The sequence below is a fragment of the Myotis lucifugus genome, unplaced genomic scaffold (genome assembly GCF_000147115.1).
Source record: "Myotis lucifugus unplaced genomic scaffold, Myoluc2.0 scaffold_636, whole genome shotgun sequence".
Classification (NCBI taxonomy): Eukaryota; Metazoa; Chordata; class Mammalia; order Chiroptera; family Vespertilionidae; genus Myotis; species Myotis lucifugus.
The window spans coordinates 321,416-340,831 of record NW_005871684.1 but is presented as its reverse complement, the minus strand read 5'-3'; the positions used below and the strand labels follow the sequence as shown (position 1 = coordinate 340,831).

The following is a 19,416-nucleotide window of genomic DNA, read 5'->3' as shown; positions in this document are numbered from 1 at the left end:
GCGCCCAGCCTCAGCCAAGTGGACTCTATCCTCCTCCCTCCTCCCTGCCGCCAGCCTCAGCCAGTGGACTCTATCCCTCCTCCCTCCTCCCTGCCGCCCAGCCTCTACACTGGACTCTATCCCTCCTCCCTCCTCCCTCCTCCTCCGCCGCCCAGCCTCAGCCAGCGGACTCTCTCCCCTCCTCCCTCCTCCCTGCCGCCCAAGCCTCAGCCAGTGGACTCTATCCCTCCTCCCTGCCGCCCAGCCTCAGCCAGCGGACTCTCTCCCTCCTCACTGCCGCCCAGCCTCAGCCAGTGGACTCTATCCCTCCTCCCTGCTGCCCAGCCTCAGCCAGTGGACTCTATCCCTCCTCCCTGCCGCCCAGCCTCAGCCAGCGGACTCTATCCCTCCTCCCTCCTCCCTGCCGCCCAGCCTCAGCCAGTGGACTCTATCCCTCCTCCCTCCTGCCCAGCCTCAGCCAGTGGACTCTATCCCTCCTCCCTCCTGCCCAGCCTCAGCCAGTGGACTCTATCCCTCCTCCCTCCTGCCCAGCCTCAGCCAGTGGACTCTATCCCTCCTCCCTCCTGCCCAGCCTCAGCCAGTGGACTCTATCCCTCCTCCCTCCTCCCTGCCGCCCAGCCTCAGCCAGCGGACTCTATCCCTCCTCCCTCCTCCCTGCCGCCCAGCCTCAGCCAGTGGACTCTATCCCTCCTCCCTCCTCGCGGCCGCCTCCGCTGCCTTCCAGAGGAGAGAAAGTGCTAACCACATGCTCAGAGCTGCACTGGCTGGCGAAGCCCACAGTCCATTACAATGTGACCACACAGACCACCTCTGCCGCTTCTAACGTTTACGTAGAGTGTCCCGCAGTGCGGGGACCACGGACGACACGCAGCACCCGGCAGACCAGGCGAGAGCCTGCCCAGCCACCCGGCCCAGACCTGCGGCTGGACCTCAGCGCTGCTCCCGCCCGTTCCCAGCAGCTCCGTGCTGCTCCGAGTCCTCCGGGTCGGCCATCATCACAATGCGGAGCGACACCCTCCTCTCCGCCTCCTGAGGAGCCAGTCAGAGACAAGGAGTTCAGAGATTAAGCTGCAGCTTTCCTGCTAGCGCAGCCGGACTGAGACCTGACGGGTGAGTCTGTAGCCAATGGGGCTCAGGGAACTGACCCACGAGAGACTCACTGCCCTGCAGCCGGAGGGACACGGGCCAGACACGCAGGTGCACTGCATCCGACCCCTCAACGACCAGAGGAAAAGGAGCGGCTCACAGCCCTACTGCCGCCCTGAGAGGAGTGAGGGCAGAGCTGGAGTTACTGTAATGCAGCGATTCTCAGAGTGCTGCCCAGGAGCCCCAGGGGTCCTGAGGGCAAAGTCACTTCTCCAGTGTCACCGAGACACTAGCCACACCAGACAGTCGGTTCGGCTGTTCAGGCTCCCGCAGGATGTAGATTTACAGCGAACAGAAACACGGAGTGCTTGCTGGACAGGCACAGTTTGGAGTACGGGATGTGATCAGCCTAACTCCCAAAGCACCCCTTCGAGGCAGTACTACGATCCCAGGCTACAGACGAGAAGACGAGGCCCAGGGAGATGAAGAAAATGACCCGAAAGTCACGGGCTCAGAGAGGGGACAGAGCTGGTCGCAGGTCTGCACTGTCCGCCCCACCAGGCACCTCCCACCCATCGTGTGCCCGTCAGGCCTGGTGAGTAGCTTCTAACAGCATCACAGATCTGAAATCTCTTTATCTCACTTTAAAAAGTTTCTCAATTTTACTGCATTTAGTAAAACAAAGTGACCTAAGCCCTACAGAAGCAGGATGTTCCTGAAGCCAAGCAGAACCCCCCGTCCTAACCTTCTGGCAAACCCTGCAGTCGTTCCTTCTCTGGACAGCTCGGCGGCCCGACTCTCCACAGTCTGGACCCGTGCCTCTGCCCGAAGGTCCCCGGCGCCACGCAGACGGAGTCAGGCTGCCTTCGAGGCGGCTTCCCATCCTGGGAACGCGTGAAGCAGATGGTCTGTGGGATGGGAGTCCCACCTTCTGGACTGTCCCTCTGGCCCCCCTTCCCTGGGAATGAACACTCCATGGGCCTTATCCCTGTCACCAACTTCCAGTGCTGGCGGAAAGGAAGAATGTTAGCTGGGCCCTGGCCGGTAGCTCAGTGGGTGGAGCATCTTGCCGATAGGCCAAGGTTGCAGGTTCAATCCTCATCAGGCTCATACAAGCAGCACCAATGAATGCATCAATAAGCGGAACAACAAGTTGATGTTTCTTTCTCTCTCTCTCTCTCTCTCTCTCTCTCTCTCAAATCAATAAAAAAAGACTGCTAATGTTTATATAAATTGAATTGCTGCATAATTTACAGTTTTAGTTTTGTTGAAAGAATTCTTGGTTGCTGCACGGAGCCATACTCCAAGCTGACAGGATAAATACGCTGGAAGCTGAACAATAAAGAGTACCGGGTCCTTGCTGGCCTGTGAGAATGACACTTACCATTTCTAAGTGACTTGGATGTTCACTTTCACTGGCAATGCCATCGACTGAACAAAGGCCTCCCCCACCACAGCGCTCACCAGCCAGACACGCCGCCCACGCCGCCCACCACGACCAGAGCGACAGCACTCGGCCTCTGCTGGCTGAGGAGCGTTTCCTTGGCTGTCAGCAGGCCCCACATGGTTGCTTCTCACTCTTTCCTCCTCCATCTTGTTTTCAGGGGCATTAACATAATTTCACCCGTGCACTTTGTCCCAGCGCCTTCAGGGGAAAATGACAGGAAATGCCTGGAGTAGCACCGACAACAGGAGGTTGTTAACTGAATGTGAGCACGCCTTTCTGTGCTGAGGGACGCGGGAGGGACTGTTTTACAACAAAGAAGGGATGTCCTTCATTTCCAAAGACCAAGCTTTCCTGCAGAGGAGGTCCCACAGGTTTAGAAAACAACTGGCCAACCGTGACCATTGAGAGCCCTGCTTGCCAGTGCACGCTGCCGGGGCAGTCTGTGGAGCACACTCGATGGTGAAAGTGGGGAGACTGCCCAGCTGGTGCGGCTCAGTGGGTAGAGCATTGGCCTGCAGACTGAAGGGTCCCGGGTTTGATTCCGGTCAAGGGCACCTGCCTGGGTTGCAGGCTCAATCCCCAGTAAAAGGCGTGCAGGAGGCAGACAACCAATGATTTCTCTCATCATCGATGTTTCTGTCTCTCCCTCTCCTTTCCTCTCTGAAATCAATAAAAATAAAATAAATTTTTTAAAAAAGTGACTCACAAAACAAAGTGTGTAAAGAGGGCTCGTTCTTCATCCTTTTGTTCAGTCCTGCCTGGGGTGCCCGGGGTGAGGATGTGACAATAATCTAGCCCAGGACTGGGCCCCTCCACAAAGTTCAACACAGCCAACTGCAGCTCAATTAGAAAGGAGCAGAAACCCTCAGAATTCCCTGGACTCCAAGGCCACTCCTTTAAAACGTCATGTGACACATGTAAGTCACGGGGTTCCACGAGAAGAAGTCTGTAGAATCACGGAGGTCTGAACAGAAGCACTTGTCCGTTGTCAGGCCTGTCTGCCGACTCCCTGGGGCACAGTCTGCATGTTTCTACCTCTGTCTCCATCATGCCCAGAGCTCACGCCCACGTAGGCGGAGGAACAGAGCACAGTGCGTTCTACCTGCTCCGTGACTCCACCTGTGTCACTGTCCTATCAGATGGCGAGGTGTCAGGTCTCGGGAGAAGCACGCGTGCTGGGAGGGCAAATCAAGCCTCAGTGAAAAAATCAGAGAGAGGCACCTCCCAGCCCCGCCCGCCCGCCGCCTCATGCAGGCACCTGGTCCTGTCTGTTTCTAGCTCCTCTGTGCACCGTGGAGGAAGCTGGTGGCTGCTGACGTAACACAGTCCTTAGGAGAAAGTTTCAAAACCTTCAAATAACCAGACAGTCTGGTCACTGCGTCCTCCCATTGTTTTCATGGCTTCGCTGTTTAAAGGATCCATGAAATGCTCGGAACGCAGGGAGGACCATCTCCAAAAGAGGTACCGTTGGCAACAAACCCCTGGAGAACTCAGGCGGCGGCCTCTGCGCAGCCCCCCTGGTGCCAAAGGAGCCCCGGACCCATCCCGTGAGGTGCCCGGGAACCAACGGACACCAGCCAGTAGGTACGACTACCCCAGGCTTCCCGTGACCTACCCAATCCTGTGCGCCCTAACATTTCTTTCTTCTTAGCTGCCGAGAGAAAATTTTAATCAAGATAAATATTCTCTAACTGGTACTAAAACCGTAAGCCTAAGCACACAGATACCCCTAGATAGGGCTTTCCCCAGGAACAGAGGCCTTGCACCCTGCCTGGCAGCCATCCCTGAAAAACGGATCCTACGGGCAGTGACGTCATGTCACAGCATCCGAGGAGCAACGCTGATCAGAAACCCCTCGGACAACTGTAGCCCAGCCAAGGTGTTTCATGATCCCATCACCACAGAGCATCGGGGAATGCAAAGTATCAGAGCAGTTTCCCTGAATCAAACCCGCCTTCCTCGGGAAGAGAAGTTTCGGTTCCACAAGAGAGAAGTGTGTCTACCTATTCGCTAAATTGAAAATTCTTTATGAGCACAACCACACTGTGACGTCCCCTCTGCCCACCTCCACCCTGCCCTTCCCCCCCAAACCCACCCCGCCCTCCGAAGACATGTGCTTCAGCTAACGCTCCATCTTCTTTCACCCAGGCCCTCCCGCCCCACCTCTGACATCCATATCTGTTCTCGTAGCGTTTCTAAAGGCTGAAAGCCACTATGAGACGTCTTCCCATCCCGCCGCAGCTGCAGGAGCCGTCACTGTCCCCTGCACCAGCAGGAGGCGAGGAAGCCGCAGAGCAGGCCTCTTACACAAATAGGACAGGCGAGGCCTGGCCCAGAGCCCTTTCTGGAAGAGGCTGAGACACAAACCCCGTCCGGCCAGGTGCCAACAGCATAGCAGCTCTGTGAGCTCCCTTTGTCTGAAGTCCCCGTTCCAGGCTCTGCTGTGACACGTGAGGTGGGAAACGCAGGGACCATCAGGTAAACCCGCAGGGAAACGGCTGCTCCCCTGGCACCTCCCTGGCACAGTGCGCGAGCGCACGCATGGCGTGGAGAAACCCAGAAAGCGCGGAGGCCGGCCCGGTCCCACCCGAGTCCGTGGAGCCGGTGCTGAGCGGCACCGAGCCGTCTTCTCCTGAGCCCACTCCCGGGATATTTCTGCACCGCGAGGGAGCGCCGCTTTCTGCAGCGGCCAAGGCATCGAGTGTCTCCCGGGAAAGGAAATACTCACTCTGACCACGTAGCTGAACCTGCGCACGTCCTGCACGGCACTCGAGAAGTCCAGGCGGGTGAAGGCCTCCCCCAGGGTGCAGTAGCCGTGCCGCTGGAAGACAAGCAAACAGTCAACGCGGACGCACGCAAAGCCAACGACGCTCAGTGTGGGCGAGTCTGTGCCAACTGTTTTTTAACCGTCAGCAAAGGACAGTGTCTACTATGATGCAGACACACCCAGGTGAGTGGCGTCAATCACACCGAGGCTGACCTACCATCATGCATCACTGAGGCAGCACAGACACCCTCACCCCGCGGGCAGACGACAAAGACGGACCCATCACGCATCTCGCCGATTTCTTTTGTTGGGACACATTTGGGGGGAGGGCCAATGAAGCCTGCAATCATACAATAAGAGGGAATATTCTTGGCTACGACACTGCGAGCACGCCCAGCAGGCGGCTGCTGTGAAGGGCCACTATGAACACGACCGCTGAGAATGTGACTGCTCGCCGGAGTCCCGAGGTCTGGACGTTTGCCCAACACACAGGCTGAAGGTAGAGGGGGAGGGCGGAGGCGGGGCGATGTGACTACGAGGCAGGGCCTGCTCAGCACCCAAACCCCAAAGCTGGAATTAGACCCAGGTCCAAGAGTAAAAAAGATGAACAAAGTCAGTCTTTTATTTTTACTACTTTTTAAAACATATATCTATATATATGTTTAATATATATATTATTAATTTCAGAGAGGAAGGGAGATAGAAACATCAATGATGAGAGAGAATCATTGATTGGCTGCCTCCTGCACGCCCCCTACTGGGGGTTGAGCCCACAACCAGAGCATGTGTCCTTGACCAGGACCAAACCCGGGACCCTTCAGTCCGCAGGCTGATGCTCTATCCACTGAGTCAGTCTTTTAAAGAGTGAAACACCACTCTCTGCATAGATGGTTTTCTCCATGATGCACCTGCATTCCGATTGGTTTGTACATTAGGTGTCACTTTAAAGTCTACCTTCGGTATTTGAAATACGAAGAGTATAGAAAGAGCTTTTCCGTTCAGAGTCGTGGGACAAACTGGGGGCCAATCACAGAAAACCCCAGGGTGGCAGGGGAGGGTCTAGAAGAGGAGGCTCCCTCTAGCGCAGCTAAGACACAAGGGAAGGGCTTGTGGTTTGTGCAAGTCCCAAGAACAGTCCTACTGGGTGCACAAACCAACAAGATGCATTCATTCACAGCACTCAATACCTATTTTTATGGGGTATCTAATATATGCAAGTATTTCCTGGGGGCTGTGGGGGAGCAAAGCCTAGACAGAACCTGAACTTGATCCCAGCTGGTACTTCTACTCTAATGTCTTCTCAATGAACAGAGCTCCGTGTGCTGGTGTACGACTCCTGTCCAGGCAGCCCCTTCTCACAACAGCCTCTTCTGTTGGGGGAATTAATTCTGATCCACAGAGCGAACAGCAAATCGCACGTCTGAACCACATGAGCTCGCCCACCTGGTGGGGGCCTGGAGCCATGCAGTCAGGCGCTCAGTGTCTGCGGGCGGCCAGTCGGCCATGTAGACGGGCAGCAGAGATACCTGGTCCATCCAGGTAAGAAGACTGATAGCCCAGTGAGGCCGAGACAGCTGGCGAGAGAAGTGCCGGCTCTCAGTCCGTCCCTGCTCCCTCCCTGAGCTGGTTACACTGTGCTCCTGGGATCCACAGATCCACTGGCACCTGCAGACTCACATAAGTTCTGTTCGGTTGCTTGCGCTGGCCTAAGTTGGTTCTCTTTTCTGCCATCAGTGTGGTAACACAGAGCAAATGAAATATGAAAGAGTCTTAAGTCAGCTCAAATTATGTTAGATTCTGCCAAACATTCATGTAACGGTGCATTAGACTGTATGCGAAGGATTAGTCCCTCCGTACCCACTAACAATGTTAACCACCACCAGTCAAATACGTTCTGTCTCAGAAGCTGGGCCAGTTTCAGGACACCCACTACTAACGCCTTTGGAACAGGTAACTTATGCCAACGGAATGTATACTAAACAATTACTCCCCAAATCATTCCCAGTTGCTGCAAAATAAGGCAAGTGCCGAGTTCCTCAGACTGCAAAGCAGGTAAGCCTCCCGGACACTAAGCAGAGAAAAAGGAAACAGGTGGAAGTGAGTGGACTGTTTCATGGCTCATAGCAACGCTTCTCCAACTCGGCAAGCAAAGGAGGGGAAAGGTTCACTGCTCTTTGCCCAGTCACAGTCCGTTACGGCATCACGTCAGCTGCCCGGCCTGGGAAAGGAGGGTTAGAGTTCTCCCCGTCCCAGCCCGGCAGGCCCACGCAGCCCCCTGCTAGCAGCAGGGCTCCGCAGGAGCAGCTCTCGGGAGGGCAGGCCCACCCTTGTTCTGTTTATTCAGGTTTGTGCCAGGGGCACCGACCACACACACACACACAGCCGTCTTCACAGGGTTGATGTTGCAAAAGCAGTAACTTATTTAATGTGAAGTTACATGTTCAACAGGACAAAACATATCCGCTTACTCACAACAGAATACTTACTTCTCTTGTGCTTTCTTTGTGGACATAGATCCATTTTTCACGAAAAAAACCTACAACAGAAATTAACTTTGTTCTTAAAATCTGGGGAATAATTTCAAAATGAAGATTTTCAGGAACTTAAAATAGTTGCATAAGTTAACAAAATTATCTGATATACAGATTGAGATGCCTTTACTTGTTAAATGTGAACAGAATTCTTTGTTTCTTTTTTTCTAAATTTAATTTTATTGATTTCAGAGAGGAAGGGAGAGGGAGAGAGAGATAGAAACATCAATGATGAGAAAGAATCATGGCTCGGCTGCCTCCTGCACGCCCCACATTGGGGTCAAGCACACAACCCAGACATGTGCCCCGATTGGGAATCGAACCATGACCTCCCGGTTCATAGGTCAATGCTAAACCACTAAGCCACACTGGCTAGGCAAATTCTGTTTCCTAACGTTAGTTTAAGAGGTGCGGAAACACATCTTTACATGAAATATGATTTTTCAGACAGTACCAACTTTTAGTAACTTAGAAGAAAATTAGTTACTAATGACTATAAATATGAAAACATAATTATAAAAGTATAATTAATAAAAAGTCCTATTCTTCCGTCCTTGCCTTTAAATTGTATTTGATTTAATTAAATTTTTTCATGTAACTGAATCCTAAAGTTTCAAGGGTCATGATAACTCCCCCCCACACAGGGCCCGACCTTCCTCAGCAGACTGACTACACGGGAGCACTCCACTCCTCCCAGCTTACAGAGGCGCTCAGTGCAGAGCAGGGGCTGCAAGGGGAGTGCCTGCCTCCCCCAGGGGCTAACCAGCTCTGACCACGTTTGTGTCTTGCTCCGAACAGCAGTGCCTCCTGCACAAAAGTCCAAAGTCAAAACGCCTCAGGTTGGGCCTCAGTGCCTGGCAGCAAACTGATGGTGACCACTGTTCAGTCGCTCGGATGTGCGAGCTCTGTAGTGGGTTTTGCTATCCTTTGTTTTGTTTTTGCCAATCTTACTAACAAAATGGTTGAGCATCAACCCATGAACCAGGAGGTCATAGCACATGCCCAGGTTTCGAGCTCAATCCCCAGTAGGGGGTGTGCAGGAGGCAGCCAATTAATGATTCTTTCTCATCAGTGATGTTTCTATCTCTCCCTCTCCCTTCCTCTCTGAGAAATCAATCTATATATATAAAAAGCCAGCGACCATAATGCCATAACGACCGGTCGCCAGGATGCCCACTGCAGCCAACGAGCCAGCCGGATCAGGGGGGTGGGGCCGGCCAGCCAACCTCCTGCAGCCCCTCCCCCGACCCGGCCCCACCCCAGATCTCCCCCACCCCCGACCCTGATCAGGGGCAGGGCTGGCGGCCAACCACCCATGGCCCCTCCCCCAGGTCACTGGTTCCCCAATTGGCCACCCCCACCCCATTCGGGGGCAGAGCCAGCCAGCCCACTGCTCATAGCCCTTCCCCACGCCAACCCCACCCCCAATCAGCTCCCACTATCCCGATCGATCGGCCTGCAGCCCCTCTCCCCAGCCAGTTCCACCCCCGATCGGCCCCCCCCACACCAATAGGGAGTGGGGCTGGCCGGCCAACCTCCCACGGCCCCTCCCATGGCTGCTGACCCCCAATCAACCCCGCCACCCCATTTGGGGGCAGGGCTGGCCGACCCACTACTCACAGCCCCTCCCCAGGGCCACCCCTGCCCCCAATCTGCCCCCTCACCCCAATCAGGGGCAGGGCCTGCTGGCCAATCACCCATGGCCACTCCCCCCAGCTGGCCCAGCCCTGATGGGGCCCTGATCAGGCTGGTCGGCTGGCCAACCACCCACCGTCTCCTCCTCCTGACAGGCCGGGCCCCGATCCACCCCGATTGGGGCAAGGCTGGCAGGACCCCACCCGTACACAAATTCGTGCACTGGGCCTCTAGTAAAAGCATATTTTTTAAAAACACAAAAAAATGACTGAGCTGCAAAAGCTTTGATCACTAGTCCCGTGGGCAACACTGGAGAAGGGCTATTAAGACCTCTGGGCCGCCTTTCTTGTGCGCGTGTGGAAGTGACTTAGTGTGCCAACATATTCCAGTAAAATAGAACATGTTAAACAGGATCTTACATTGAGTATTGCTGTCGTTTCTAAAATGGTCCTTTTTCCTTTTCTTGGATGCATATCCATGCTCCTCACTAGTAAATATTTCGTCATCTTCACTATTTAGGATTCTGAAATAAAGATAGATTTTATTAAAATATATTTATAGGGGATCTTCATTTGGCTTATCTTTTAAAAAATGATAGTAAGTATCTGGCTTGCAATTTAGGAGATCGAAATAAAAACCTTGTTGAATTCTGAAAAGCAAGCTGTTCATTTTCAAAGCAACACACCACAGCTTGACATTACGCAGCTAATGTCTAATGTATTCTTTTTCTTTTGAGAAACCTAAGCCTTATCTCGGTTCTTCTGAGAATGCTAGCCCAGGAAGTGCTAGGCACGTTCCAGTGTCCCAAGGGCTTTCATGTGCTCAACCAATGCGGTTTCAGACTTCAAAATGCTTCATTAAAACAGGGAGATTACAGCCCTAACCGGTCTGGCTCAGTGGATAGAGCGTCGGCCTGCGGACTAACGGATCCCAGGTTTGATTCCGGTCAAGGGCATGTACCTTGGTTGCGGGCACATCCCCAGTAGGGGGTGTGCAGGAGGCAGCTGATCGATGTTTCTCTCTCATCGATGTTTCTAACTCTCTATCCCTCTCCCTTCCTCTCTGTAAAAAATCAATAAAATATGTATTTTTTAAAAAAAGAAGTGCCTTCCTTTAAAAAAAAACAAAACTGGGAGATTATAAACCAAACTGGAAACACTCTGGGAACGTTAATGTGAAGGGTCATACCCGACACTGACTGATGATTTGCCATGTCCCCGATCCAATGTGAACACTGGCCATAAAGGACATGTTAGCGCAGGTGGACTTTACATATACGAAATTTTCCACGCAAAAGCAAGAGAACATTCTGCTCAAGCACACATGGAACATTTTCCAGGACAGATCATATGTTGAGCCACAAAACAAGTCTTTAAGAAATTAAGATTGCAATCATATCAAGCGCCCTGGTCAGTGTGTTCAGTGGTTAAAACATCAGTCATGCATAGAAGTGTCTCAGGTTAGATTTCCAGGCACGGGCATGTACCTGGGTTGGGGGTGTGATCCCCGCCCCAGTCGGGGTGAGTGCTGGAGGCAGCCAATCCAGGTGTCTCTCTCACATGGATGTTCCTGTCTCTCTCTCTCTCTCGCTCACTCTTCCCCTCCCTCCTCTTCCCTTCCACTCTCTCTAAAGACCAATAGAAAAAATATCCTTGGTTGAAGATTAAAAAAAAGAAGAAATCATATCAAGTACCTTTTCTGACCACGATTTATGAACTTGAAACCAATTACAAGAATAAAACAGGAACATCAAATATGTGATTACACAACACGCTATTGGACAACCAGTGAGTCAAACAGGAAATCAAAAGAGAAATTATGAAAATACCTTGAGACGAATGAAAATGGAAATACACCAAAACTTACAGGATGCAGCCAAAGCAGTTCTAAGAAAGGGTTCCCGTGATAAAAGCCTCAACAAGACACAAGAAAGCTTTCAAATGAGCACCTAACTTCACACCTCAAGGAACTAGAAAAAGAAGAACAAAGGAAATGAAGAACAGAGCAAAAATAAACAAAATAGAGATTTAAAAAAAAATCAATGAAACTAGGAGCTGGTTTTCTAAAAAACATAAACAAAACTGACAAGCATTTAGCTAAGAAAAAAAAGACTCAAATAACCAGAAATGAAGGAGACGTCACAACTCAAGCTCCTCAAGTACAAAAGACAGGGACCCGATGTGAACAGGCTGGGCAACCTCCAAATGACAGCGCGGGTCCAGAAACCCACCACCTGCCCACTCTGAGCCTCCAACCAGAACCTGAGCAGACTGACTCCCAACCTCCCGACAAAGTCATGTCCAGGGCCAGGCGCCTCCTGGAAAATCCCAAACACCGAAGATCTACCGTCAGCCGCTCTCCCAAGCACAGGAGCCTCTACCGTTGGCCCTGTCGCACTCTCCCAAGCACAGGAGCCTCGCAGGCCAGGCCCGGTCCCCTCCCCCCGACTTCTCCAGGCCCTCAGCTCAGTGCAGTCCTCTCTGGCGGCTCCAAGGCGATTTCTCTGAAGCAAATGTTTTCATGCCTTTTCTTTGGTAAAAATGGCGCTTACTCATCCTTATCTATGTTATTCCTTTTCACCCTTTCACGGCCCGAAGTCCCTTAAACATTATACATAATCTACGTTTCTTCTGTGCAGAACAGGATTTCTGCTGAAGAACTCTCACTTCTCCTGCCACACAGGTCAGGACATTGATGCGCCTGCTGGCTTGTCACTGACACAGGCGGCCAGGACAGACCTCCGAGTCCAGATGCAGCCCCGCTGAGCAGGCAGGTACACAAATGCCCTGGGCGAGTGCTGGTCTGACGCCGGTGCCAACTTTCTAACCACATTTTCCTTCCTAGTCACCGAAGAAGAAAATATAAGGAAGGCCATCAGGTTGTAACGGAAAGCCGCACATCCCCCAACAGCCCGAGGGAACACCACCAACGCTGCCAGCAGAGTCACGTGTCTAAGTAAAGGAGCGGGGACAGGAGCGTCTCCCGGGGCTGAGGCCTTGAGCACAGTTCTTACTTCAAGGGCTAGTGGGCCCCTGGATTCTCTGACCTGGTGTTGACCAGAGACTGTTTTTGCATTTTTGTAAGGGAACCAAAAATGCAGTTTCTTTCCTTTTTTCCTTGGAAGACACACAATTTAAAAATGTCTGTTTTTTTAGAGAATCCCACTCTTGGGATATCTTGGGTACGACTAGAGTTGAAGATAATCCCCAGGTCTCTGATGACCTCCACTGCTATGCCAGTGAACCAAGTAACCAAAATAAATCATAAAATATTCAAATTCGGACAGGAAACTGAATGTTAATGAGATGTAAGTAAAAACAATGCAATGAAGATTTAATAAGTTAAACGCAAAGGGGAAACCCTAGAAGGGTCCTGTTCGGGCAGCGCAGGATACAGTGCACGTGGCCTTGCGCCTCCGTGCCATCTCAGCTTCCCAGAGCCCACAGGGAACGGCACTGAATCCCCAGGCAACGCTATGGACTCTTCATAGATAGGACCCCACACTGTGCCTCAAGACCCCTCCTTCACAAAAACCAAGCCAAAACCGCAGACAGGGGCCTTCTGGTGGAATTCCAAAAACAGGCCCACTGAAACCTGCCAGCACTTCCACAACTGCCTGTGCCCCGTGGCCCCTGAACCTTCCCTGGACCCGGTCAGGGGACAGAGAGGAGCCTGGCCGGCTGGCCTCACAATGGAAGGTCTTTTCTTTCCTCGTAGCACTGGCTTCCGTGGTGTCGGGCAGTGACCCTCGCTCGGTAACAAAGCAGCATCTACGTGTGGGAACCAGGCAACGTCCTGGCTCAGACCTGAGCTGCAGAACGTCCTCCTCCCACCAGCCTTGGGCGAGGGCAACTCGCAGCCAAACGACAGTGACAGAGCTTGCAGCGCCTGGAAGAGAAAATGACCCCTGGGCGCCAGGCGGGCCGGCAGGGCTGCGCGTACATGCTGTGCGGGACGCTGCGCTGGGGGCTCTCTCGGTCCAGGTCCTGCCGCCAGGGCTCACAGCGCTTCCAGCCGTCCTCCGTTTTAACCCAGCTCCATCCAGGAGATCGCCAGTCCTGGCCCAGAAACGGCATCGCTCTGTAAAAACAGTTGATTCACGTTTAAAATGTATGAGTAATAGGCAAGTTTCGTTTCACTGAGATCACTTCTCATTAACCTTTAAAAGGTAAGTGCTTACTTAATATTTAAATGTCTGCACAGGCATTAAGTGCTGGTTCGACATGGGGATAAAGCGGTGGCGACAGCGGTGGCGATAACAGTGCCTCGGCAGCGCTGAGTGACAGGCTGGGATGCGGAGTGGTGGGTTTACCAGCTCCACGCTGCTCAGCCAGGTCACCAGGGGCTGGCTCCCAGCTGGAGAACCAGCGGGGGGGGGGGGGGGGGGGTACGGGACAGGATTGTTATCCCACACAGAGAGCCGCCAGCAGGCCCAGCCATTGGCAGGATCATCTAAGGCAGCGGTTCTCAACCTTCCTAATGCCGCGACCCTTAGTACAGTTCCTCATGTCGTGGTCACCCCCAACCATAACATTATTTTCGTTGCTACTTCATAACCGTAATGTTGCTACTGTTATGAATCGTAATGTAAATATCTGATATGCAGGATGTATTTTCATTGTTACACATTGAACATAATTAAAGCATAGTGATTAATCACAAAAACAATATGTAATTATATATGTGTTTTCTGATGGTCTTAGGCAACCCCCGTGAAAGGGTCATTCGACCCCCAAGGGGTCACAACCCACAGGTTGGCGACCCACAGGTTGAGAACCGCTGCTCTAGGGCATGTGCTGTTTTATTTTCATAAAGCTTCAGGTACAGGCCAGAGAAGACTCTACAAAAGGCAAGTCCTGCGATGTAGTCTCATAAGAAACATACCAAAGAAAAATGTCTGTTAGGACCATCTTCTACTGTCAAAGTATCAAAGTATCTTTCAAGATCATTCCATGGATTCAGAATATGTGATTAAAAACGAAAAATCTGGTGGCAACTGTGCAGAATATTGCTAAACAGACCAACTAAATACAGGATTACTCCAATGACAAACCTGTACGCACAGAACAAATGTATTACTATGCTATCTGCACCTTCCCTAAGTGTGCACCTCTGGCTGAGAAACTAAAAAAAAAAGAGAAAACCACACACACAACATAATATTAATACATGCAGATATATTTAAAACATATACAAATATATACATACTAGAGGTCCAGCGTGCACGAAATCGTGCAGTTAGGGTCCCTGGGCCTAGCCTGGCCTCCGTCGCATGGCCTCTGCCGCCCTGTAACGCTAGGTGAAGCTCCCCGCCCCAAGATGCTCTGCAAACCTGCGACTGCTCCGCGAGGCTTGCTGCCGCCCCACGAAGCTCACTGCTGAACGCTCCATGAAACTCCCTCTCCCCCGACCCCGTGACTGCTCTGTGAAACTCGCTGCCCGCCCCATGACTGCTCTGCTAAACTCACAGCCACCCCGCGAAGCAGCCCGCCACCGCCGCTCAACAGTCCCCAGTCCCACCCCACCGCCAGCACCCCCCATAGTGAGCGGCTCGGGGGCTTGGGGCGGGGTGGGGGGGGGGACCGAGAGGTGCTCCATGCACTTCATGGTGACCAGTCGCCCGTTCGGTCGTGACGGCACCTAGCTCTTTATATGTATTAGGATGTGCATTCTGTAATGTGGGTTCTGAATGAGTAGTAGAGAGGGAATAACTGAAAGAAATTCAGAGAAAAAAGCAAACCCCTTGGAAACCTCTGAAGAGAACAGAACATGAGCTCAGCCCTGAAGCTCTGTGGGGTCTTCAGTGAATGGAGAGGCAAAGACGACATACCAATCACCGAAGTGGCGGCGGGAAAAACCTGCAGATGGGAATGTACGTGACTCGTGTGAGAATACTGCGCAGAACAGGCTGCTGAAACAGAGAAAGCTACAGGACGGTTGCTAGAGAGAAACCAAGATTGGTGACTAGATGCCACATCAGAGAATGCTGACTATCAAAGGTATTGGGACCTTATTCTCTGACGGGAGGCCTGGTGCACGAAATTCGTGCACGGGCAGGCCATCAGGGCTGATTGGGGCCTGCCTTCCCCCCGCTGCTGGCTGCCAGCTGGGGCCTTCCCTCGTTCCATGCCACCCCTGGTGGTCAGTGCACATCATAGTGAGCAGTCGAACTCCCAGTCGGTCAAACCACCGAGGGGACAATTTGCATATTAGCCCTTTATTATAGACGATAATTAAAAGTTTTAAAGCCATGTAGCAACATACACAGAAACTGTTTTAAGAATTACTTGCCAGGGCCTATAGATCAAATGGGAAAATAGAGGCAGAAATAACAACTAATCAAGCAAAAGGAACTTCTTGCCGACATCTCAGGTAACAAAATATTCTAAACTTTATGACACACAAACATTATACTTGGCTGTTTGGAGACTATGCCCACTACACTCAGTACACTTACATTAGGCCTCACAAGCCATTTACGCAGCGTCTCCACTGTGGAGAGTCAGCTGGGTGTTCCTAGTAAGACACTCAATTCCTTTACAACTACCAAAACGCTACGGATAATCCATTTTTACTTTAAAAACTCTTCATAAATTAACACAGTTGGTCTGAATTTTTCAGCTGCTAAGTAGTTGTATTTCCATGGGTTGGAAGAGTGAAATGCAGCTACATGGACAATGGAAATAAAATTAGCACATTTCCAAAGTTTTCTTTTTAACAGAGGAAAATATTTGTTTCACTGTAGATGTGTGCATTCCATAGATTTGTCACGTTACGCTCTTTGAATTACAATAATATGCTCTTTGGAATACTTTAAAATATAATCTACAGATTGTGAACTAAAAAGCAGCCTTCACAGCAGTTATTATAAACAGTAGAAAAGCTATGGGGTCGGGGAGGGGAACAATCACAAATTGCAATTTCAAAGACGTGGGTCTCAAATTTTCAAAAATATTTTTGCCCAGCCGGGTGGCTCAGTGGTTGAGCGTCGACCTATGAACCAGGAGGTCACGGTTCAATTCCTGGTCAGGGCACACGCTGGGGGCTGTGGGCTTGAAGCCTGGTGTGGGGCCTGCAGTAGGCAGCCAATCAATGATTCTCTGTCATCATTGATGTTTCTCCCTCCCTCTCTGAAATCAATAAAAAAAAAATACATTATAAAAAGAAATTCCCAATCTAACTTTGCAAATCAGTTGATATCATGAACTTTTAGAATGAGTATGAGCCCAGCCAGTGTGGCTCAGTGGTTGAGCATCAACCCATGAACCAGAAGGTCACAGTTCGATTCCCAGTCAGGGCACATGCCTGGTTGGGGACAGCCTCTCTCTCTCTCCCTTGCTCTCTCTGAAATAAAAAATAAATTAGAGCCCTAACTGGTTTGGCTCAGTGGATAGAGCATCGGCCTGTGGACTGAAGGGTCCCAGGTTCGATTCCGGTCAAGGGCATGTACCTTGGTTGCGGACCCATCCCCAGTAGGGGGTGTGCAGGAGGCAGCTGATGGATGTTTCTCTCTCATCAGTGTTTCTAACTCTCTATCCCTCTCCCTTCCTCTCTGTAAAAAAATCAATAAAATATATATTTAAGAAAAACAAAATAAAATAAATTAGAATGAGGATGACCCATCACTTTTTGAGAATTTATGTATCTGTTCTGCCACAGACCTAAATTGCTAGAGTTTTATAATATACGTTTATTTTAATTACAATTACCTTTGAGATTTTCAAAATGCAGAAATAAAAACTAGAAATCATTGTTGAAAATTAAATGTGTAAGAGCAACTATTGAAAGGGTGGGGTTCAGCTGTGAAACAGCTGGTACAATTTCCAATTTTATGCCAATTGATGCGAGAGAGCACACGGGCCCAAACTCAGCTAAACCTCCCCTTCATCTCGACTTCACGGGCAGAGAAGAGGGTGGGGCGCGAGGGACTGGGCCTCAGGAAGTTAGCTTGCAGTGGAAATTCCTGACACGAGAGCGTCAGACTCATCAGGAAACGCCTCTCCTTCAGCAAGCGTACTTTTTGTAACTAATGCGAACAGCAGACATTTATTAGATCTCAGTCCGGGTAAGGCATTACTCTAACCGTTTACCTGTCTGATCTCCCGTAGGCCTCACACCACCCTACAAGGCAGACAATGTTCTCACCCTCTTCTCACAGGTTAATTCTCCCATCTGTCGGTGAAGAAACAGGGGCCAACAGCTTGGCGAAGCGGCATTTACACTGGTGGACTGCCACTCCAGGCTCGATGCGTATTTTTGTAACAGCACAGCCTGAACACCTTATGAAACAGAGGTCATAGAACTGTGGAGTTTTTCTTCTCATTTACCTTATGTTACACATATACCAGAAATAAGCTAAAGTAACCACTGATCCTTCCTATATTAATAAAAGGGTAATATGCAAATCGACCGAATGGCCGAACCACAGGTTGCTATGACACACACTGACCACCAGGGGGCAGACACTCAACACAGGAGCTGCTGCCTGGTGGTCTGGGAATGCAGCTCAGCCAGAAGCCGGGCTCATGGCTGGTGAATGCAGCAGGAGAGGCGGGAGCCTCTACGGCAGCGGTTCTCAACCTGTGGGTCACAACCCCTTTGGGGGTCAAAAGACCCTTTCACAGGGGTCAGCTAAGACCATTGGAAAACACATATATGATTACATATTTTTTTTGTGATTAATCACTATGCTTTAATTATGTTCAACGTGTAACAATGAAAATACATCCTGCATATCAGATATTTACATTACGATCCATAACAGTAGAAACATTACAGTGATGAAGTAGCAACAAAAATAATGTTATGGTTGGGGGTGACCACAACATGAGGAACTGTATTAAGGGTCGCGGCATTAGGAAGGTTGAGAACCACTGCTCTATGCAGAGCTAAAGACCCCTAGGGGGGATGTCCGACTGCCGGCTTAGGCCTGTTCCCCGTGGAAAGCAGACATCCCCCAAAGGGGTCCTGGACTGCCAGAGGGTGCTGGCAGGGCTGAGAGACACCCCGTCCTGCCCCCCGCTACCCCCAGTGCACGAATGTCCTGCACCCACCAGGCCTCTAGCTTAAAAATAAAAACACCAAGACAAGGAAAACCTGACAGGAAACCTAACTCATTACACTTTCAAAGGGCTGCCCTGGGCAGTGTGCTCAGGGGTTAGAGCGTTGGCCCTCGGACCAAAGTGTCTCGGGTTCAATTCCTGGTCAAGAGCACGGACCTGGGTTCAGGTTTGATCCAGGGCCCAACCAGTCAGTCTCTCTCTCTCTCTCTCTCTCTCTCTCTCTCTCTCTCTCGGACCCCTCCCTCCCTTCTACTATCTCAAGGAAGAAAAATCAATGGGAAAAATAAAAATATCCTCGGGTGAGGGAGGATTAACAAAAACAAGACAAGACTACATGTTTTTCTACTTGTTTTCCGGTTAGAGGAGCGACTCAGGCAGGCATCCATCAGCAGCGGTGCGTGTGGGCAGGGGCCGCACCATGCACATCCCACCACCGAGGACAGCGGGTTGCAGGGCAATGTGAAGGCGCTGTCGGAGCAAAAACCTGGCAAAGGAGCCCCCTCAGGTGTCATTTTCATCATCGGTTTTGAAAAAATAAGTTTCGTTGCTGTCAGAGGCGCCGTCCGCTTACCATCCGGCCTTTCTCGCTGCTCTGTGCTCCTCACAAGGCTCCTCACTGAGGACCAAACGCTGATGGGGGTCCAAGTGCAGGTCCTGGACCGGGAGAGACGTGAGGACTGAACCCGAGGGCTGGGGCCGCGCTGCTCGCTGCCACGCACCCAGGGACCCCCGCTGGGTGCGGCCGGGAGGGACCCCCGCGGGGTGCGCCGGGAGGGACCCCCGCTGGGTGCGGCCCGGGAGGACCCCGCTGGGTGCGCCCGGAGGACCCCCGCTGGTGTGGCCCGGAGGACCCCGCTGTGCAGGCCGGAGGAACCCCCGCTGGTGCAG

At 51.6% G+C, this 19,416-nt stretch overlaps 1 protein-coding gene across 1 annotated transcript in view; it reads right to left on the bottom strand.

Moving 5' to 3' along the window:
* The window catches only part of FBXO25 (F-box protein 25), a 30,509-nt gene that overhangs the window by 10,096 nt on the left and 997 nt on the right, over positions 1-19,416 (bottom strand). The window contains exons 2-6 of the mRNA XM_023746217.1: positions 19,100-19,182; positions 13,409-13,546; positions 9,886-9,989; positions 7,787-7,836; positions 5,262-5,354 (exon numbers count right to left, since the gene is read on the bottom strand). Of these exons, the coding sequence (XP_023601985.1) occupies positions 5,262-5,354; positions 7,787-7,836; positions 9,886-9,989; positions 13,409-13,542 (381 nt within the window). The 5' untranslated portion in view covers positions 13,543-13,546; positions 19,100-19,182. The remainder of the gene's footprint in view (positions 1-5,261; positions 5,355-7,786; positions 7,837-9,885; positions 9,990-13,408; positions 13,547-19,099; positions 19,183-19,416) is intronic.